At 46.5% G+C, this 21,764-nt stretch overlaps 4 protein-coding genes across 5 annotated transcripts; all 4 read right to left on the minus strand.

Moving 5' to 3' along the window:
- Nucleotides 1-64: 64 nt before the first annotated feature.
- On the minus strand, nt 65-3,801 carry ifi35 (interferon-induced protein 35). Its single transcript, XM_040190323.2, has 10 exons — nt 3,722-3,801; nt 3,382-3,411; nt 2,875-2,955; nt 2,321-2,479; nt 1,771-1,887; nt 1,563-1,695; nt 1,098-1,207; nt 839-1,022; nt 637-743; nt 65-565 (listed from the first exon to the last, which is right to left on the minus strand). The coding sequence occupies exons 2-10, from the start codon at nt 3,397-3,399 to the stop codon at nt 371-373; spliced, it is 1,104 nt and encodes a 367-aa protein (XP_040046257.2). The 5' UTR covers nt 3,400-3,411; nt 3,722-3,801; the 3' UTR covers nt 65-370.
- Nucleotides 3,802-5,061: 1,260 nt separating this feature from the next.
- rpl27 (ribosomal protein L27) lies at nt 5,062-7,748 on the minus strand. Its single transcript, XM_040190325.2, has 5 exons — nt 7,625-7,748; nt 6,991-7,073; nt 6,670-6,839; nt 5,361-5,471; nt 5,062-5,145 (listed from the first exon to the last, which is right to left on the minus strand). The coding sequence occupies exons 2-5, from the start codon at nt 7,069-7,071 to the stop codon at nt 5,097-5,099; spliced, it is 411 nt and encodes a 136-aa protein (XP_040046259.1). The 5' UTR covers nt 7,072-7,073; nt 7,625-7,748; the 3' UTR covers nt 5,062-5,096.
- A 462-nt stretch (nt 7,749-8,210) lies between these two features.
- rundc1 (RUN domain containing 1) lies at nt 8,211-13,438 on the minus strand. 2 transcript variants are annotated; one of them, XM_040190318.2, is made up of 5 exons: nt 12,791-13,438; nt 11,728-11,886; nt 11,218-11,416; nt 11,024-11,116; nt 8,211-10,527 (listed from the first exon to the last, which is right to left on the minus strand). In XM_040190318.2, exons 1-5 carry the CDS (start codon nt 13,175-13,177, stop codon nt 9,665-9,667), a joined length of 1,701 nt encoding a protein of 566 aa, XP_040046252.1. In that variant the 5' UTR covers nt 13,178-13,438; the 3' UTR covers nt 8,211-9,664. The 2 variants fall into 2 exon arrangements, with proteins under 2 accessions (XP_040046252.1, XP_077940271.1); XM_078084145.1 differs by lacking the exon at nt 12,791-13,438 and adding an exon at nt 12,052-12,265.
- A 768-nt stretch (nt 13,439-14,206) lies between these two features.
- grna (granulin a) lies at nt 14,207-21,764 on the minus strand. Its single transcript, XM_040190316.2, has 14 exons — nt 21,135-21,764; nt 20,404-20,544; nt 19,713-19,850; nt 19,483-19,611; nt 18,716-18,797; nt 18,511-18,617; nt 18,159-18,312; nt 17,934-18,050; nt 17,391-17,488; nt 17,067-17,297; nt 16,615-16,911; nt 15,617-15,853; nt 15,255-15,512; nt 14,207-14,925 (listed from the first exon to the last, which is right to left on the minus strand). The coding sequence occupies exons 1-14, from the start codon at nt 21,135-21,137 to the stop codon at nt 14,782-14,784; spliced, it is 2,136 nt and encodes a 711-aa protein (XP_040046250.2). The 5' UTR covers nt 21,138-21,764; the 3' UTR covers nt 14,207-14,781.

Genomic DNA, 21,764 nt, shown 5'->3' on the forward strand with positions numbered 1-21,764 from the left:
CAACATGAACCACGAGAATACAAGTGAAATATTTCACTTTTATACCAATCTGAAGAAAACAATCTTTTTTTTTTGTTAATAGTTTAATTGCACTCCGCCCCAAAGAATAAAGCAATACTCTGATACAGTTCGCTATGTACATTTAATATAGTAGAACTGCTTGAATTGATTAATTATTGCATAGTTCTAATGACTGGATTTGATATTCATTCATTTCTTAGTTTAAGTTTTAATACAAAGTGGTAAAAAAGACTTTGTACTAAACGAAACAAAGTCGAGTATAAGAGGAAAAGGAGTTTGCTGTCTCTCCATCCGATGATCTCGCCCCGAACCTGAGATGATGGTGACGGCGATGAACCCCCCCACCCCCTCAGGCGGCGGAGACGCCCTCGAACAGGGCCGAGCTGCGCCCCCCCGGCGGGTTGTACAGGAAGGCTTCGATCTCTCCTCCGCCGTTGGCCTTCCTCTGGAAGTGGATCTCCAGCAGGTCCAGCAGGCTCTCCGGCTCCATCACGCCTGGGATTCCCGTCAGCAGCACCGTGCGCCGACAAACCGCCACCCTGGTCTGTGGGGGGAGGGTGGGGGGGGTTAAAATGACAACTCCAACGTGGCGGCGAGGACACAACCGACGCTCACCTGCAGGCCTGTGATGGTCCCGTTGAGGAAGGGAGTCACCCGGACGCTCTGCCTCGTCCGCTGCAGCTCCACCTGGTGGTGCTCTCTCTCCGTCAGACCTCTGGCAACTGGTGGCAGACAAAGCTCCTCAGCTGGGATTCGTACCGACGCACAGCTCACCTTCGGGCGCGCACGTCCTGCTAGCGGCGCGTGGAATGCTCACCGTCGCTCTCCACGAAGGTGATGACCACGTCCTCGGAGTCGGGCAGCAGTTCACACTTCTCCACCTCCCCGCCTCCGTGCCTCTTCTTGGAGAAGTGGATCTCCAGCTTGTTCAGCAGCGTCTCCGTCTCCATCTTGGGCAGGTTGGAGATCAATATGTGCCGAGGACTCACCTCGGAGTCGATCTGCGGGGGGCAGGCGGACGAGTGAGCGCGCGAATAACCTCCCTCGAGGGCAGCTGGAGGTGTATCTCCACCTACCTCCACCAGCTGGGGCAGCACCAGCTGAACCCGCCGGGCCTCCAGAGCGATGCTGCACTCGGACCCCAGCGCCACCCGGTGCTCCTTCATGTCCAGGATCCGACTGGCCACTGAGGACAGAAGCAACGCGGGATCACATGTCTCCGTTGACGCCACACGGCTCTGAGCGGCCGCTAACGCTAGCATCCCCTCATGTTAGCGTGCTAACGTGCTCACGCTGACATGCTGCCCGCTCCGAATGTGTGACAGGCTGGAAAAGACTTGAAATGGTGACATCGCGTAACCATGGCAACGCCACGTGTTAAACGTCTTCAAAGGAGATAATAATAAATAAAATATTATTTTTTTGTTGTCAAAAACAGCTTTTATAACTAAATGAAATCAATAAAGCTGCCATTAAATCGTGAATCACTTACTGCTTCTGAGAAAATGAATTGTGGGTAATCAGCTGGCCGAGGAACTCACCCACTTCGTCCTCGAAGGTAACGAGAGCCGTGCCGCCCTCCATCGGGTAAACCACGCGCGACTTCATCTGGAAGGCGTTGCTCCCCTTCGTGCCCACGAAGACCACCGGCCTCTCCGGTACGGCGGTGAACACCTGGAATCCCAACGGGTGCGGGTGAAGCGAACGCCGGCCGCGTGGCGGCGCGTTTAAACGGAGGGGCGGACGCACCTCGACCTGCTGCTGCAGGTGCTGGTTTTGGGCCTCTTCCTCCTTCAGAGCTTCCTCCACCCGCTGGATCTCCTTCAGCAGCTCCTTCTCCTCCTGCTGCATCAGGACGGCTTCGGCCTGCAGGACGATAAAGACATAAAAAATGTGTTGAACTATAAATCCCACGGAGGAAAAAACGGATCTTCTCAAGTGAGTTTATGAAAGCGATGCTGATGTGCTGATTCTTTACAAATGATAAATGTCTATGAGAAGGTTTTCGCCTGGTTAAACATATTGTTTTTCTTGTTGTTAGTTTTGGAGTCCAAGTCTTATGATTGTATTAACACACTAAAGTACTTCACTTTAAACCGTTCAGTATCATTTATTCAAATTATTTGAATATGGATGTATTTTCTTTATGAGCGTCACATGTTTTTTCCTTTTCAGCTGATGGAAAAACACCTGGGACAGTTTGACTTTATGATGCGTTGATGTTACACAACCTAAAGCGACACTTTACCTTTTAGCCTGAGCAGATAATAAAACCAACAGGTTCCCCAGAGCGCCGTACCTTCCTATCCTCAATCTGCTGTTCGTAGGAGCGCTGGTCCTTCTCCAGGTCCTGGAGCAGTCTGTCGGAGCGCCGCCTGAACTCGCGGGTCGTCTCCCTCTGCTGCTCCGTGAGGACGCGGAGCTCCTGCTGCTCCTGGATCAGCTGCTCGTGTCTCCTCTGTGGACACAGTTCACCAACGTCTCGTCTCTGCAGCGCTTTAACCGCGTGAACTTCGCCAAGGCGAGGAGGGACGCCAGCGTCTGACACCGAGGGTTGCCGGGTTACCGTTTACAAACGTTTTGGCAATTGCCAACCAATTATTGGGTGTTGACTTCCTACTTAATTATGGTTTAATCACCGAGATTATGTTCATACTACGTGATCAAACCTCCAGCATATGCAGACACCACCGTGAGCTTCTTGATTTGGGATCAGAAGAGGCCATTGGTACAAACCTTGTGTAGGATTATAGCATTTAGATGTAGAGTAACAGCTCTAACGCGGGCGTTTTTTTCTAAATCTTTGCATTGTGTTTTCACATGAAGTACAATCTGCTTTCTTCACTAGTGCACCTTGTAGCGGTCGATCGAGGCCTTGATGTCCTCCAAGCTGTCTTTGGAGGCCGTTTTTTCATCTACCACCAAAGAAAAGTCCTGAAACCCCAGAACACACAATTTAATGAAGAGTAGAAAAAGCAAATGTGCATAATACAAGTGAATGAGGCATCACGAGGCAGAGGGTTTGATTCACAGACGCTTTTTTGTACATGCAAGTAGTATTCAGTGGTGGAAGTACTGTGTTTAAGTATATTTTAGATATACCCGGTCTAAAATCCAGCAATACATATTGTTTTGAAATTGGGCGATTTTGCTAACTAACTTGAGTAATTTTGAAGGTAATACTTTAGTACTTTTACTTTACAAAGTATTTCTACGCGCTGGTACTATTAATGCTTTGCTCCTGTTGTTTCTCAGCAATGAACTTCTTCCGTTTAATAAAAAGAGAAAGTATTGAACAGGAAGAATCCAGATATTTATCTCGTGTGTCTTTAACAACAAGGAAGAACATGAACGTCTCACCTCCTCGTCGTTAAACATGCTGAAAGTAATCTGGAACAAATCAAAACACACCAGTTATTGCTCGCTGTCAGTCACAGTCCTTCTATAAAATGTACTTAACATGTACGTCAATGAGTAAGAAAGGCTTTAAAATGATAAACATTAATATAAACCCGCCACGGGCCTTTCAGGTTAACAAACCGTCTCGCGCCTCAAAAACAGTCTTTAAAGACGCGAGAATAACTTTAAATAGAAACTTTAAATAGACTTATGACCGAGTCGCTGTCATCTTTGAATTAATATGGTGTATTAATCTTTGTCGTGTAGCTCTACATTAATAAACTGTCGGAGAATAATTTACCTGCGGTTCTATCTGTGCCGTGAAGTCTTTTCTCTTTCGGTTTCTTTTCACCAGCGGCCCTGAACGCGTCTCGTCTCTCGCTCCGCCACTAGGGGCGCTGCAGCCTCGCGATGCTGCGTTCGATGGCTGCCGGGAATACTGTCATTTTGCAATTCAATACAATATTTATAGAGTTGTAAAGTTTTATTCTTTTATCTCACTGCGCAACGTCAACTAGTGCGCATGATTAGACTCAATGAAACATTAATACAAATAACCTGCAGCTGTAATAAATGCAAAGCCACTGGTGTAAGAAGTACCGTTTGAAATACAGGAGAAGCAGTCAGGTGTCAAAGTATTCTGTTTCAAGTAGAAGGTCAAAGTTCCAAAGTATTTATCACAATTTACATCAAGTCCCCAAACTAAACACTGTACACACGGGACTTTACAAGATGTACTTTGGGATTATAATCATTCATGTGTTCACTTTAAAGGTGAAGCTCATTTCTACAGCTTCACAGTGCTGGTTTCTAAACATACGAGCTAATGCTGCATTTATTGATCAGTTGATTATTAATTGTGTGAAAGTATTTGTTCCACTACCAATTCCACTACAGTAAAAATCTTCTTAAAAGTACTCCATCTTAAAGTAAAACCACAACGGACGAATGTATGTTAAGTACATGGGGGTCGTGCCGCAGGCGGTACAGAGGATGCGCTGGGAAGCACAAGGTTGGTAGTTCGAGTCCTGGCTTCCCATTGTCAAAGTGTCCCTGAGAGACACCCAACCCCTAATTGCTCCCTGGGCAAAATGTAAAAGCCATGGGTTAAAAGTCTATTATAAGTCGCTTTGGATAAACTAGTCGGCTAAATGACCTGTAATGTACCCAAGTCAAAGTACTCCTTATGCAAACTGTTAACAGAAGAGTTGATCTTACCATAAACTGATAATTTGAAGTACAAGTATTTCGTTTTTTTTACAGTCCAATTAATGGATTTAATTAATTAAATCCAATTAAGTTTTCACATAAACGTTGGGAGTCAACAAAAGATTGAATACACCAGTAAATTACCTCAACAAGGAACGAGTGTACTGCACTTAATGTACAAATACTAACATTAACACGTCGGCCAGTTAAACCAACATTTATTTGAGATCTACTCATTCTGAGTTAAGTTAAGTCAAAACCACATAATGTTTGATCACAACAGTGACTTACGGATCATTTTTTTAAAGCAAACTGAAATATTTTAAGTTGTGTGTTAAACTTTCTAAAAAAAGGAACACATGAGCCTGATCAATAATCCTCCCGACTGGGAGACGTAGTACTTTTAGAAAAATAAACTGACAAACAAACATCCATTTTTAAACATTTATTTGTGAAAGCGGGTGAAGTTAGAATCTGAGCTTCTGGAAGAACCACTTGTTTTTGCCAGTCTTGTACCTGAAAAACAGAAGACACACACAAGTTTAGAACATTTGAGGCAATAAAACGTCACAGAACTGAGCGGAGGAACGTCGATACGAGAGCAGCTGATGTGAAGGACTTTGCTAACCAACATCTCAAACTGTACAGATCACCTATAAAGCCTCAGTTTGCCCTCTGGGTTACTGCACCAGAAGCAACACATTACACACCGAGTAAAAACAAGGACCCACCTCTCCTCAAACTTGATCTTGGTCTCCAGCCTGGCTTTGCGCTTGAGGGCAGGATCCCTGAAGACGTCCTTGTTGACGACAGTTTTGTCCAGAGGAATATCAACAGAGTATCTGAACACAGAACAACAAAGTTATTTAAACCCTCCGCAGAGATGATCTTTCTGCAGTTGGTCAAATAAACAGAGCAGCTGGAGGGAACATTAAAAAGACGAGTTACTTTATAACAGATTGGTAAAACGGATCATTTAAATATAAACAAGTGTTTTTCAGTCATTGCAGATTTCAGAGTAAAAACGGCTTATATTGACATTTCAGACCGACTACAGTTCAAAACAATGATTTGCACGTTTAAGTATTCTTATTCGGTCTTATTCAGCGGGAATAATTAGATCCAGAAAATGTGTAATACGGTAACTGCAATCCTGAAATTAAACCCAAGAGTTTGTCACACCAAAAGCAAATGGAAGAGAAAGCTGAAAGAACTTCTGCATGCGAGTGTAAACTACTTCAGTGTAATCGGATGATTCTTTAAAAACAGTTAATATCTTTTATAAAAGTGAAAAACAGATGTGTTAAACACCGTAGGTCTAAATGCCAGTAAGCAAACATCTACTACAATATTTTCACTCAAGTGTATTTCAGCTCATCTGTCCCCACAGTTAAATGTTTATTAACGTACTGAAGAAGTGAGTAGCCGAGGGGACGAGGTTATACGCGTTTAAACATATGATCCACAGACGAAACAGAAAGATCAGAATTAAATCAGAACAAGCAAGCTTAACTTAAAACCTTTCTGAACCAAATGCACCATGGGATATGGAGTTGAATCATTTTCACACTCAATTGTCTGGAGTATTTTCTAATTTTAAAAAACAATACTGCAACATTTGGGGAGGAACATGTAGTTCATAATTAAAACATGTGATTCTGTGTCACAAACCATCACAATTCGCTACGCTATAAAATATCGTGTTCTACCATCAATGCATCAATCATGTTACACATCGACTAATCTATTACACCGTTAAGTTGACATAGATTGTTTAGTTTCATGAACAAATACCACTTACATTGTACTTATAATGGCTCTTATCTATAAACAAGTTGTGAATTGGCTTATTTGATGAAATTGAGCTGCAGAGTTTGTGTCCCTATGATTGAATGCACTCACTAAGTCCCTTTGGATAAACGCGTCAGCTAAATGACATGTAATGTAATGACATGTAATGTCATTTCTTGGCTGCCAAAACAAGCACCAGAGACAATACGGCGGCCATTCACAGGAAGTAGGAGCAGACAAGCCACCGACCTGGTGGGCATCAGGTGGTTGTAGTTGAACACCTTGACGAAGACCTTGATCTTGGACCTCTTGGCGATCTTCTTCTTGCTCATGGTTGTGATCACCTTGCGGGGATAGCGGTCGATGCCCGCGACCAGAGCGTGGCTGTAAGGACGGTCGGCTGTGCCATCGTCAATATTCTGCGGAGAACAACAACAACAAGTGGCTGTGGGCTTAAGCGACACACCAACCGTCTGGATGAGCAAACGGCGTGTTCACGTCTGTTGAGCGCCCGCGTGATGAAGAGCTGCTCCGCGGAGGCACCGGACACATCGCATCCACGCGTCTTACCTTGACGATGACAGCTTTGCGTCCGGCGTAGCGTCCTGCTAGCACCATCACCACCTTCCCAGGCTTCATGAACTTGCCCATTTCTGAGGAGAAATTAAAGACTTTTGTCAAACCTCCGAGTCGCTGCAGACGACTCGTCGCCTCGCAAGCAACACTGGCGATGTCAACATCGCCGAAACACGCCGCTGAAGTTGTGTGGACACGTTCCCTGCTCGGTGCTGCCGCCTCGGTTAGCCGGCTAAGCTAGCATTAGCATTCGGCTAGGGGAGGGCTAGCAAACCTTTTACAGAGCGAGTTAGAGCGGAGTATGAGTTAATTTCACTCGAACACACACTATTCGCAGGGATTTGACTTGTGTTGAAACTTCACAACACACTTCGCAGTCTTAACGCACACATTCGCCCCCTTTAACAAGACGGTTGTGTTGGAAGCTGCCATGTTGGAATGAGCGCTACGGCGACGAAGCGCTGCAATAAACGATCATTTTCTCCCTTTGTCCATGACAAATATACGAAAATAACAGAATGAGCTCAACTAAGGAATTCGTTGGTGAAGGTGTGGGACGATAAAAACGGTAAAATAGCCCCGATAAGGAGCGATGGTAGGAGATTGTTGGAAGGGAAATTTTACTCACTGATGCTGTTCTACGGACACCGCTAACAGGAAAGGAAGCCGAGAAGGATTTTCTGACCTTTGACACGAGCAATGGACTTACGTCACTTCCGGGTTTAGTTTTAGTTTTTTGCTCGTGTTTTTTTCTTTTGTTAATACATTTATCTAAAATGGAGCAATAAACGCTTGATGGTAGATATTCATATTTGATAAATTTGAAAAATTAATTCCAATTAGATTGAAGAGAAGGTAACGTCACTTTTGGCACTGCATTTAAAAGTAGAAGGGGAATAACTACTCAAATCTTTTACTCTTTTTAACAGTAACACTGCCACAGTGAAAAATACTAAAAGTAACAGTAAAAAAATATTAGCATCATCATACCAAAATTGAGACCGCATATTGTAACATTGGATTATAGTAATTAATGCATAGTGTTCAATAAATAATAACCAATTTTAAATACACCACACAATTAAACCGTTTATATCTCATTCAGGTCTTGTAAATTACCCTAACAAATAGGAATATAAAGGGGGCACGATAAACCATTGTACACAAGTCGGCAGAATGGAGAACTATTTCACTCATTCAAAACAATTGACAAATTTTATTATCAAGGTGCTTTATTTTTTTCCATGTACTGAAAGGAATGAATAGGTATTTTTCATTTAAGGAACACAATAGTTGTCGCGTTGAGGATGTTTGGTCCACCTCGTTCTGCCTGAAATTTGTTTAAATAAAAATTTGTTTTGTTGAAATTTGATAATTTGAAAAATAAACTCACAGCAGTATAGAAGTTTCATTTTTTACAGCTGTAGGTATGATTGAACATGATAAAGGGGAAAATAAACAATTCACATCTTTCAATATATTATTTGTGATTAAATTATAATTTAAATAATCCAGTGTGTTCCTAGCTAGTTCCACAAAGTGTTGACATATTCAATATACTTCATTGATGAGTTAAAACATGCCATTAATAAATAAATGTTAGACACAAAATTACAAGAAAACAGCTGACCAACAAAAATACAAACACAATATGCAGCATATTTACTACACAAAAACTAAATAAACTTTCAATTTACACAGCGACGTAAAATAAATGCTAAAAAGGAGTTTCCAGTTGCACTTCGGTAACAAAGTGCTCGGGTTTCTATCGAGGGAAACCGACGCAGCGATCATCTTTTGTCAGCACGCCTACAATCATTGCGTTGACACATACATGCAGCAGCACTGTCCCGCAAACAGCAGGTCAACACACAAACTAAACCTCAGGTTAATAGCATCTGTGGTTTGAACATTCAGTACTTAAGGATATCATTCGTACAGCTCTTTTGTCTCCGGAAGGTCCAAAAACCAAGTTGTCTGTAACAGGAAACAAAGCCTTTTATATTCTACAATACATACAGGATGTAACCCAGTGCATCATTCTCATCGTACAATGTCACTGCCATTTATTTCGAATCCCAACTACACCTGGAAAAGGAGAAAAGCAGCACTTCATACAGGGTCCGACACACCTGAAACACAACGTGCATCAAGAGAGCCACCGATCTGCTACACGGGATTTATCACCAACAGAAGTCGCAGACACTTCACGATGCTCTCCGGGCCGCGCAGGATCGTCTCACTTACAGTACTGAATACTGTACACGCCTCCCTCTCTGAGCTGCATAGGTTCGGGACGCGGCAGTGTCCACAGGGTAAAGATACGAGCACAGGTCAAAAGGTTCAGGAAGGCTTCTCTAAACGTCGCTCCTAAGGCAGGTTTACAGTACGTGCAGCGGCGTCATTTTGGCATCTTAAACAGAGTGGACATCATGGTTGAAGCTCACACAACATTATCATCCATGCATTGACTGAAGACATCACACACTTGCACTTCACTTAAGATGGGTTGCTACTTAAATAACCTCTAAAAAGAAAGGCTACATAGTCAAAGCACAAAGTCACGTCGAGGCCCTGATCGACAGGTAAGAGCGGTGTAGTTCAGCGCGTAAAATGCTCGATTCCTGAGGCCGACGTTTCCGCCAGCGTTCCCGGACGCGCCGCCTCCTCAGAAAGCATCCTTGATGTTCTTCAGCTGCCGCACAGCCAGGTCCACCGGCAGGTCGAATTTGAGGTGGCTGATGCGGCCCAGGATGCGCAGGGCTCCTTCGAAGCCGGTCTGGGCCATGTAGCTCCAGGACTGGTAGTGCGGGTGCACCAGGGTCCCGGACTTACACAGCAGGTTGAGCCAGGACACCAGGCGCTGCTCGTTCAGGGCCATGCACACCAGCGCCTTGAACTCCGTGTCGGGTCCTCGCTTGTAGCGTCCGTGCTCCTTCAGCACCGTGTGAACGGCCCACAGCAGGGACTGTTTAGGGGTGACGGTCACCGGGCCGCCCGCCACGGGCAGGCTGAAGGACTGGGAGAGCTGGCGGGCCGGCGTCTCCACGAAGGCTTTCCCGTTTTTCGAGTGGTAGTATTTGACGAAGAGCTCCCACGGGTGCATGGTCTGTGGGGCCGGGGTGTAAGGCAGCAGGCAGGAGATGGGCGCCAGCACCAGGCTCATGGTCTGGGAGGGCGAGAAGAGGCCGTGGGACAGCAGGTCCTTCAGGGCGATCGCCAGCTCCTTCCTCACCGACGCCGTCAGCTCGTCGCGCGGCCCCAGCGCCGTGTTGCTGGTGTAGTTGACGACGTGCTCGAGGGACGGCTGCCTGCACGAGCCCAGCACCCGCACCTTGTCCACGGCCGCCTCCAGGCGCCGCAGCAGCGGCCCGTAGTCCTGCAGCGTGGACTCCTGGGGCCACACGTTCTGAGGAAGGTGGCCGGGCGCGCAGCCGAACTGGCTCGCGGCGAAGATCTGCAGCACGGCGAGGGCCTTCTGGATGAGCTGCAGGCCCGTCTCTCGCATCTTCTGGGCCTGCTCCGGGTCCACTGCAGAGAGAGGTGGAGGGCCACGAGAACATACTTATACTGGACAACGCAGGGGGTTCAGGAATCAGGAATCAGGAAACATTTATTGCCAAAATATGTCAAACATACAAGGAATTTGTCTTGGCGGTTGGTGCGTGACAGTAGACAGTAACAATAGACAACAAGTAATAAAATAAAATGCTAATGCTATGGGTTAGAAGAATAAGGCTATGGGTTAGTATAAAATAAGAATAAAGTTAGTTAAAAAATTTTAAATATTAAAAAAGTTAAAAAATATATAATATATAAAGAAATTAAGTGCACTAGCGAACAAGTGACAAAGTGACGAGTGAAAAATGACATTTTGTTTGGACCTTTACAAAGAGCTGACAAATACATCGTTAAAAACAAACACATAGGTCGTCACTCTGAAGACGGGGCAGTTTCAGCCAGATTTTAAACCTCAAATCTTCTGGGTTTTTTTACAAAAAATGTGAACTGATACGAACGGACTGACCGTTCTTCACTCCTGGAGCTCTGGTATTGGTCCCTGATGCTCGTGGCTGCTGGCTGGGTCCACCGTCTGATAAGAGGGGGTTCCCCACCTCGTCTTTGGGGAAAGAAAAGCATAATAATTAAATAAAGTGAAATGAAAACAAATAAAGAGACTGCAGAGTCGGGGGATTCGTATCCACTTGAATGGCCGCGTACCCTGGATGAAGTTGATGAACATCTCCAGGTCTCTGATCTGGGTCTTCAGCTGATCCACCAGCTGCTCTTTGACCCTGCCTGGGTTCACGATCTGAGCGATGGCGGCGTCCACCCTCCGCCGCAGCTCCTCGGGCGACGAGTTCCCGATGTCCTCGTTCAGGTTCACGTCCAGCTTCTTGATCAGCTCGTCAATGATGACCTGAAGATTGTACAGGCGGGCTGAAGGTTAAAGAACGGACTTTGCGTCTCCCACGGGTAGAAGATCCATTTGCGGTGGTGTACTTCTGGTTTGCATTCAAATTCAATTTTGTAGAAACAGAAACACGTTTTTGAAAAGATCGTAATGAAAAACACTCGAGCCTGAAGCGTTTGGGGACTCGCAACACCTGATCTGAAACAGGAAAACGCTCAACACACGGAAGTCGTATGTAATTTGGCGTCAACACGAGCCCACGCATCTCCAACCCAGCGGCGAGCTACGGAACGTGGGTTTGTCTTCCGCGGCCGCACCTTCTGTCTCTCCATGACGACGGACTGCGGCAGCGAGTCGTAGCTGCCCTCCTGGTAGGCGAAGCGCTCCAGATCATCCAGCTGCGTCTTCAGCTGGAGAATGAGATCCTTCTGTTTTTCCCTCTGAGCCTCCAGGCGCTCCCTCTTCTCCCTCTCAGTCTGACAGGAGAAACACACACACACACTGGTTGTTATTCTTACAGCGTCTCCTGGACAATCAACACTTTCGATTCTACCTTTTTTCAACCGTTTGATTCGTCAGATACTCGGCGGCGCTTTCGACACTTACACAAAAACACATAAACCAACAGGCGTCATACTCACCAGGTCTCCCTTCAGGTCAGGCAAGCGACAAGGGAGAAATGACACAAAGACACCTTTAGGGTGGCGATTATAATTACACATAACTGAAGTAAAAATCTTTTAGTTAAGACTGAATGTAAAGAAGCTGTGAGGAAACAACGCGTTTGTGTGCACAGAGACCCTTCGTTATCGAACCGAACGCAACCTGCTGGAGGCCTTTTTTCATCGAGGCTGCGGCCACGTATTGAGAGATCAACGGGAACACAAGTGGTGCGGAGGAACCAGCCTCAGATCAGTCTTAATCCGGGGACCTCACAGGTCTGAGTTCACTGTGCATGTCAGTGTTCATATCCGTGCATTTACACGCGTGTGTCTCCAGCTGTGGGTCAGATGCAGATGAGTGGATGCTGACAGGGGTCGGATATCTCTTGAAGCATCAACACTGACCTTTTGATTATTTATAGATCCGACAAATAGCTTATTTTTTATTATGGAATTACTGGTTGTCAAAGAAACACTTTATTTCAAATATTACAATTAAACCGCAAAATATGGAGGTCAAGCATTAAGAGAAGGACTGACTGATGAGAATTAAAGTGAACAGGCAGGAAGCGGTGTTTGCCTTCAAACAATAACAGATCAGAGCATTGCTTGTTTCCGTTAATGACCTCATCTCTTCCCAGACACCTGTTGGACGTAGAACACACCTGGACGTGCATCGCTACGTTTAACAGAGACACCGGGACACGCGAGGCCTCACCGAGTTCTCCAGCTGCCCGGCGTCCTGAGTCCGGCAGCCCACCACATGCGGGCAGCCGCGGAAGGCGAACTCCTCCAGCTCGGCCAGCATGCGCTCCTTCTCCTCCGCCTGCGCGTGCACCACCTGCTTCAGCCGGAACTGCACCTGGGCGAAGTGCGAGGTGAGCGCCAGGAGAGAGGAGTTCAGCAGGTGCTGCTCCTCCTCCAGCTTCTCCAGGCGCACCGCCATCTCCTCGTCGGTGGCCGGGGACGAGGCGCTGCGCTTCGGCCGGCCGGGGCTCCCCCGGTCGCCCTCGTCCTCCGGGCTGGCCACGGCGCCGACCGGCGCCCATCGCTCCCCGGCGAAGGCGGCCTCGCTGTCCGAGGCCGACAGCTCCTCCGTGGACATTATTATTTTATTTTTTTTTAGAAGTGGCGGTTAATCACGAGTCCGGCCGTTTAGCTTGGTTTCCGGTTCGCGGGGCCGTCTGGTCCCGGCGGGTTTGTTTTTGCTGGCGTCGCGGGGACTCACAGCGGGGATCCCCGCGGGAGGAGCAGGTGTAACGCCATCTTGGGAAGAATGATTCACTCGAGACACGCGAAGCGTACAGGACGGCGCCGGAAGCGCGGGGTTCCTCTTCAAAATAAAAGCGCCCATTACGTGCAAATCGGTTCAAAACAGTTCATCACACCGTCAGATCGTTTTAAATTTGGAAATGCGTTTTATGAAGAATATTATTTATGTCCCATAGTTTTTCTCATGTGTGGCGACGCATCTGTATATATGGCCTTGTCAAGCAATTTGAACCATTTGTTTTTTAAAGTGCAATATTATCAAATGTGGTTCTTGTTGTTACAATTAGAATATCATTATAAGTAATACTGGATTAAATGTTACTGAAGTAAAAATACTCATCTGGCGGCGCTCACCACTCTTGTACTGCAAATACATGGACGGATTCATTGAAACATATTTTTTCTATAATACTTTTACCATAATATTTTAGAAGATTTCTTTTTTTAATCAATGAACTAATATATCCAAGGATATGGCCATGACACAACAGGAGTTATTGAAAAAGTTTATGTTTGTATTAGTTATCGCAGACCTAAACCTGAAGCTTTATTTCTTTGGCACAAATTTTCAGATCACACATTTGTAACGTTTAATGTGTGATCCCAGTATTGTTTTACAACATTTTTTGTAGACTTTTATTGCGAATGGCAATCGTAAATGTCATGTATAATGTTTGGAGTTTCACACTGCTCACGCAGGTCCGATAATCCCAAATAAAAAACACTTCGACGAAAATCCCTCCCTGGAAACACTACGAGGAATGTCTGGTATGGTGTTGGGAATGTTCCCTTCCTTTCTTTTCACAGAAATTGATGTTTTAATTAACATCGTATTTTGTATAAAATGATTTGGAGTGGGTGATGTTGTAACACATTTCCTGTTTATTAGTTTCATGCAGATAAAGCCTCAAGTGTACTTGCGTTTTTTCGTCATTGTGTGTTTGAAATCCCAAATTAACATGGATGACAACTACATGCACAAAATTAAAACAATAACTCATTACAGATTATTCCATTATCTTCCAAATCTGAAGTAGTAGAAAACAGCATTAAACAGGACTCGCCCATCATGAGGTGGAATCACATATAATTAAAATGATAAAATCATGCCCTGAATTGTGACTAATTATTGATGAAGTGCCCGGCAGTACAAAGCAGCTGAAGCAGAACACACAAAAGGAGAATCACATTGCCAGTTGATTGTATTTAATGGATGGAAGTTATATTCAATAACAAGGAATACCAAGGCTGAATTTTAAAAAGAGTCGTTAAAAGGTAAATGCCCTGATGTTGTGGCGTGTAGTGGTAGTTGCAGAACATCATAACCTATCGTGCAATGCACTCAGCATCCCCTTCACCACAAATAAAATCCCTTCTACATCATTTCCATTGAGTGCACGTTGCAGAATCAAATGGCAGTGCGGGGGTGGAGGGTCTTCACTTAATTAGGGATCTCTTTTTGTTGCTGAAGAACACCTGCCACTTGTGCCAGTGGGGGACGTTGTTCCCGGTGCAGCCTCCGGTCTCGGTGCAGGTGTGGCCCTCGGGGCAGCAGTGCTGCATGTCGCTGCAGCACACCGCCTGTGGAGAGGACGCAGGAAGTGAGACATGAGCAACTCTGGCTGCCCGGGGTTGGAGCAGAGAGGCGCTAGAGAGGGGAGAGTCTATTACATGTGAACAGCAGCATTTAAAATGTATCTGAAGAAAAGGACGAAGGTATTAGCAGTAAATCTAAAGGTGCTGGTAAGTTGGTTTTATTCCCTTTGATTCGAGCCAGGCTAGCTGGTTCCAGTCTTTGTGCTAAGCTAAGCTAAGCTAAACAGTGGTGTCCATCTTTACATCTAACGCTCTGCATAGAAAGCAAATGTGAATAAGTCAAACTTGGTTGACGTTATGAGCGTTCTTCATACATTAGGAGTTGGACAGCAGCCCCACGTCGTGGCCGAGGTCCTGCAGCAGGTCTGTCCATCGGGACATCTGGTTTGATCATCACACACCACGTCGCCCTGCTCCGAGGGACTCGACGTGGGCTCCGCCTCGGGCAGATACACTCGTGTCAGCGGGACGGCTTGCAGCTGCAGCATGAGGAGCTTCTGGCAGGAGTTGGAGGCCATGTTGCAGGTGTAGCCCTGCGGGCAGCAGTGCACCTTATCCGGGCAGCACACGGCCTGCAGACACAGACGCAAGCGCGCACAAGGTCGGTGGAGGTGACACCCGTTGTGTTCATTTTTATTATTTGAATCAAACCCTTGTGCCGTGTTTCAGCGCTCACGTCTGGCATGGGGCAGCAGCCCCACTCGCCCGACTGCAGCTGGCAGCAGGTGTTGTCGTCGGGGCATTGCTCCTGCCCGTCGCACTGCACAGAGGCGGGATCGTCCTCCACGCTGGCGCTGGCCGGGAGCTTGGTGTACCAGGGGATCACCACTTCCCCTTTGGTGCACGTGGTCTTCTCCACGTCACACGTGTAGTCCGTGGGACAGCAGTGGTTCCCGTCGGAGCAGCAAACGGCCTGGGGAGGAGGTGGGGGTGGAAGTGCTAGTTTCACATCAGCGATACCATTTCTTAGTTCTTCTTTTTAAGTACCAAATGAAGGACTATGCAAACATCTGAGTGCATTAACTATAAAAAATTTACTGCATTAGAGGAACTACTACACCAGAGTGTCATTTGTACTTTTGGTGTTTGAGCAGGTTCTGGACGTAAAAGGCAATCTGTTTCCAAAGTCAGAAATCTCAGCTGGCTGCTTGACCGCCGATATGTGATTAGTGCAGAAACGATCAATTCTGCAATGGGAGCATTGAGTGTGACATAAAGTCTGGTGAAAGCTACTGCTGGTCATATACATGTATGCAAGTATAGAAACTAAAATATTTTACATTTGGAGCGTTGCTGCTTTTCTCAAACTCACATCTTTATAAACCAATTTCCTTTGACATTTTAAACTGTTCACAAACATTTATTTAGTTATCGAGTTCATATTAAACCTGTTAATAAATTAAGCCTTCAGTGTATTATAGTGTAAAGACAGATCATACATAGTAAAACAGTTATAACAATATAAAATATTTACTGACTGAATGAATAAAACCATTAAATGTCCTCACAACTGCATCCGACTACCTTATGTGCTGTTAAAAACCATTGAATCTATCAGAGCAGCTCCCTGTTTGCAGTATTTTTTGTGATGGACATTTCATGCCTCCAGGTGGTAGAAAACATTGTCGCATATTTCAAGGTGAGGATGGCGAGTTGCTGGAGGTCCCTGCTTACCTTCGGCAGCGGGCAACAACCCCACTTCTGAGACTCGGCCATGAAGCAGCAGGTGTTGGACTGAGGGCAGCTGGTGCGGGAGTCGCACTGAACCACCTCGTCCTCCTCCGGCGCTTTCGTCGCCTCCTCTCCCTTGGTGATCGTTGCCGGACTTTGGGGGAAAGGGCCCGCCGTGACGAACGCGGGCGTCTTGGGCATCATGGGCGTGGAGCCCGAGGCGCCGGTACAGCTGAGCGAGGCCAGGTCGCAGGTGGTGCCGGTCGGGCAGCAGTGCTCGTGGTCGTCGCAGCAGACGGCCTTTTGAACAAAGGGACCATAAAGCTTTTCAGCCGCAAACACTGCTGGATGTACGCGTTGGAATGAGGAGAGAGGATCAGCGAGTGCAAAGAGTGGTCAAACGCTTGTTGCGACTGTCTGCACACGTAGAAGGTGGAACCAGTGTCTGCGTTTACCTCGGGCAGAGGACAGCAGGCCCACTCCTGTGTTGCAGTCTTGCAGCAGGTGGTGCCGTCGGGACACTGGTGGGTGGCGTCACATGACACATTCCCCACCTGTAGTCTGGGGATTGTGGGCACCTTCTGGAGCCACGGCACAGAGCATCCCTCGCTATCGCAGGCCTGGGTGGCCGGGTTGCATTTTCGCCCTTTTGGGCAGCAGTGAACTGAATCCTCACAGTCAACAGCCTGATATGATCGGAGAGACGAACCCCACTCATTTAAATATGATCATTTATAAAAGAAAAGGACTTTGCAATAGAAACGGCAGCTTCTTTGTACCTCTGGAAGTGGGCAGCAGCTCCAGCCGCCCTCCGGGGTCATACAGCATGTGCTGTTACCTGCGCAGGCTTCTGTGGCATCACAGGCCACACTAACGCCTGCAAAGACAACAGCAGAGCTCCCTTCATGTCTGAACCCTGGGCGAGGAACGCTGCTGTACTCGGTTGCAGCTTTCAGACGTTTTTCACACGCACGGAATGCTGCAACTGTGTAGCCGTTCCAGGTGTGCTGCACTAAGCTGGAGTCGGGCGCTGGACCAGGAACTGGGTATCATGTGAGGAGACCAGAGCAGGACGCTGACGTTTAAATGAGGCCAGCGAGGTCGTGGTGAATGGTTAAATCGCTGAACTGTTAACCATTACCTCCGGTACAGTGGTGCGCGGTGAGCTAATGTTAGCACTCATTCAGCGGCGTTAAAGCGTTAACGCGTCTGCTGCAACAAGGCGAGCTTTTTGTTTTGCACATTCGACTCATGCACCCGGTCTCATTCTGTGCACCTCGTGGTACATGTTGTGTTGCGGTGTTGGACCTCGTTGGACAAACCTAAATGCATGGGAAACATCGCGTCTGCAGCGGGCGTGGTGAGCGACGGTTCTTCCTCGGTGGGACTGACTGCAGTCACTGTGGTGACTTCAACGGCCGTTTTTGAAGTGACTTGTTCTGAAAGAGGAAACCGGTCTGTATAAACGCGGGCACACACACACACACACACTTACACGCTAATGAATCCAAACGAGGAACTGCCGGCAGAAGCACAAAGGATCTGACCTTTCGGGTTCTCCCAGTCCGCTCTCAACCTGGCAGGCGATTTGGCCCACATAGGCAACTCCTGTTTGGTAAACGGGGAAATACATTTGCTGTGTTCGACATCACACGTGGTCCCTTCAGGGCAGCAGTGCGTCTTGTCCTCGCAGCACACGGCCTGTTTGGACAATGCAGACACACAGGAGTTTCTCCTTCAGAGCCACACAGGATAAGACGACACAAAGTCCAGATAACCGGACATGCAAATCTACCATTTGGCTTTTCTACTCATTCCTAATCTTAATTGCACTTTTGGAATTTCAAAGCTATCGCCTTTTTGCGTAGGTCTATGATAGAGCGATTAGCCACTTTGAACCTTCGGCAGGGGACAGCAGGCCCACTTTCCATCTGGGTTTTCACAGCAGGTGGTTCCATCCGGACACTCTGACACTCCATCCTTGCACAGAACTGTAGTCACAAGCTCTGCAAAAGAAAGGGGAGAGAAGTTTGGCGCTTGGTCCCGGACCGTCTCCCACGCGGTGCAGCAGCAGGCTTTGGTACCGCGAGGACACGCGTTTCACCTTGTTTGATGCAGGAGCGGCAGTCTGCGCTGCACTGGTGGCCCTCAGGACAGCAGTGTTTCCCATCGGAGCAGGGGACTCCCTGCCACGGGTCACAAAATCACTTGTTTTAAGTGTTCGATCTTAACCGCTTCACCCCCGATAGGTGCAGGAGTTAAGACGTCTACAGTTGCAACAGAGTCAGCGTGAAGCAACGAAGCCGGTCATCAAATAACGAAATGAAGAAAGCTGCAGAAACAGCACAACGTACTTCCTGTTTCCTCCAGTGAATCGAAAAATGCTTGTTTTGCCAAAACAACAATCCTGTTATCCTCATATTTTGCGTGACATATGAACACATAATACACCAGTGTTCCTGTCTGAGCTATTCACAAACGGACGCCACCATGGGCTCCGTAGTTTTGTCCATGTTTTACTGTCACTCAAATGATCACGTGTCACTTCCTTGGAAAGAAGAATTCATCGACTGACTTTGTTAAGTAGTTACCTTTTTACCCCGGTAACTGCACCATTACTTGAAAAGGATGGAAGCATATTGATTCAATTATTATTGAATTATTCATATTTAGGGGTTTGTAGGAGGGAACGTGTACGGTAAACATATTGGATGAGAGGTTGCACAAAGGTAATCTAGTGTTGGACTGTAATGAAAATCACCACACATTAACATTATTAAACACATATATCCTCCCTTAATAATCCGTTTTTTCTTGTCTGACCATGAGCTGTTGGAACAAGCGGCATCACGTGTAACGTGAATGGATTACCTGAGCTAACGGACAGCAGCCAAACTTTGTCAAAGCCTTGAGGCAGGAAAACTCGGCCGGGCATCGGGACAGATCGGGACAGATGTTGTCGTCCTCCTCCCCCGCGGACGACTTGATCATCCTGAAGGACTGCAGGGACAGGACGGGACATGATGGGGAAAGGGGGGGGCTTCGGGCGTTCAATATGTCAAAAACTCTCACTCTCAGCGACGCGCGTCTGTCACTCTCACCTTGGAGAGTCCGGGCTGATCCGCGGGGGATCTTTCCACCCAGGGGACGGAGCCGGTGGTGTTCAAACAGCTGGACGTGGCTGCGTGGCAGAGTGTTCCGGCAGGACAGCAGTGCGCGTGATCCCCGCAGCACTCGGCCTACAAGGGGACGGCGGTAGTACCGGCACTTTGACTGGCAAAGCTCTAACAGCGCTATCACGCTGGCCGAACGAAGCCTGAGCTTTTATCTGGTTCATAAAGTGGTAAAACGCCACCGAGAATGAACGATACCACTGTTCAGCCCTTCAGCACAACCTGCGTTATCTTGCATTTACATTTTACTATGGGGTGGACCGAAGGAACTATTCTACTGAAGTGTAAGTACTTTATTGGAACACTTATTGTGAGTCTACAAGACAAAGAATATAAACATGTAAATGGGATATGTGTGCACACAGTATCAGCAAAGCCAATGAACCGTTGCAGGTTGCCCTCAATGAACATTTTGAATATCTAACACGCTACCAACCTTACTTACGTTACTCAAGGGCAGCAACAGTTGATGCAATGACATTGAACCATCACCATTTGCACTGTGAAAACTTCCCTTGCTTCATATTGTCAATTCCAAAAAGTAGGATCACTTCACAGGGCGAGCGCTCTAGTATCTGTCCCTATCGCGTTACACCTCACGTGGGGAAACCGCGGCTACCTGATCCAGAGGGCAGCATTCGTAGCCGTTGGCCGGGTCGTTGCAGCAGGTGTGACCGTCTTCACATCTCCCTCCATCCGGACACTCATCAGCCCCAACGAGAGCCACGAGAGCCAAACAGATCACCACCTGCATCTGCATCTGCACACACACACACACACACACACACACACACACACACACACACACACACAAATAAGATGTATATGTGTATATCAGAAATGATGTCTGCTGAAACTATTTGCCAAAACCTGTAAGACAGAGATTTACGCTCATTCATCGGTGAATGAACTAATCATGGCTGTTGGGGATTTTCACAACTTTAGTCACAGCTACAGTTAAAAACAAGAAAATGCAAATGAATGTGATACTCAACTGTTTTCATTTCCTGAAATTGTAATTCTCTTTTGGGGGTTTGTTCCTTATTGGTATCTTTCTATCGCAACCATTTAGAGAATAAAACACAATGGGATGCACTTTCATTTTCGTTTAGCCTGCATATAAGAAAAGAGGGTGGTCGGGCTGCTTGGGAGGAAAAACCCTTGGAGGTTTTACACGAAAATATTAATCCAATTTAATCAAGACAGTGTAGTAAATACATAGTAGTAAATACTGCAAACGTGCACAGATCGTTGCCAAATATGTTTACAAGTCACTCAAATGATTTATTTACCAAACAAGTAAGGTATCACATTTGAAAAGATAAGGGAATTATGTAATTTTGCTCTTACCATAGTAGAAGGCTGAGGAGCTGTTGTTAGTGGAAAAGTGTTTCACAAGTGGCTCATCACGAAATAAAGCCAACGATAGACTTGCTCCGTGTGGACACACCCCGTGCAGAGAGAGGGAGGGGAGAGCGAGGGAGAGAGAGCGACCGAGCCCTGCTTTCTGCTAAAACCTGCTTCTTCTTTTTTCCATTGAATTGATACAACCATAGATATATATGTAAAGGCTAGATGTCTCGTCCGCGTTGCGACAGAGTCGAACGTCCGCACGTGGCGGCCATCTTGGTGCGGTCAGCTCGCGCACCCATAACATTGTTTTGGTAGTGATGCATCATGTACGTTTTAAATAACCTTGACTTGCTCAATTTTCAACGTATTTTTAAACGGTTTTGTTTGTTAGAAACGTCAGAGATAGATATTAGTTATGACACTGCATACATAATTTGAAAAATTTTGTTATGTTCTAAAAAATGGAATAATGTTCCTAAATAGGTACAAGATTTCCCTTTACATCAAGAAATGCTGAACAAACGCAATGTTTTGGGTGAGCGAGGTGACCGTACCAATGTGGCCGTCACGTTCTTTACTACGCCGTAAGACATCTAGCCTTTTTATATATATGGATATAAGTGGAAT

The sequence above is a fragment of the Gasterosteus aculeatus genome, chromosome 11, assembly GCF_964276395.1.
Source record: "Gasterosteus aculeatus chromosome 11, fGasAcu3.hap1.1, whole genome shotgun sequence".
Taxonomy (NCBI): Eukaryota; Metazoa; Chordata; class Actinopteri; order Perciformes; family Gasterosteidae; genus Gasterosteus; species Gasterosteus aculeatus.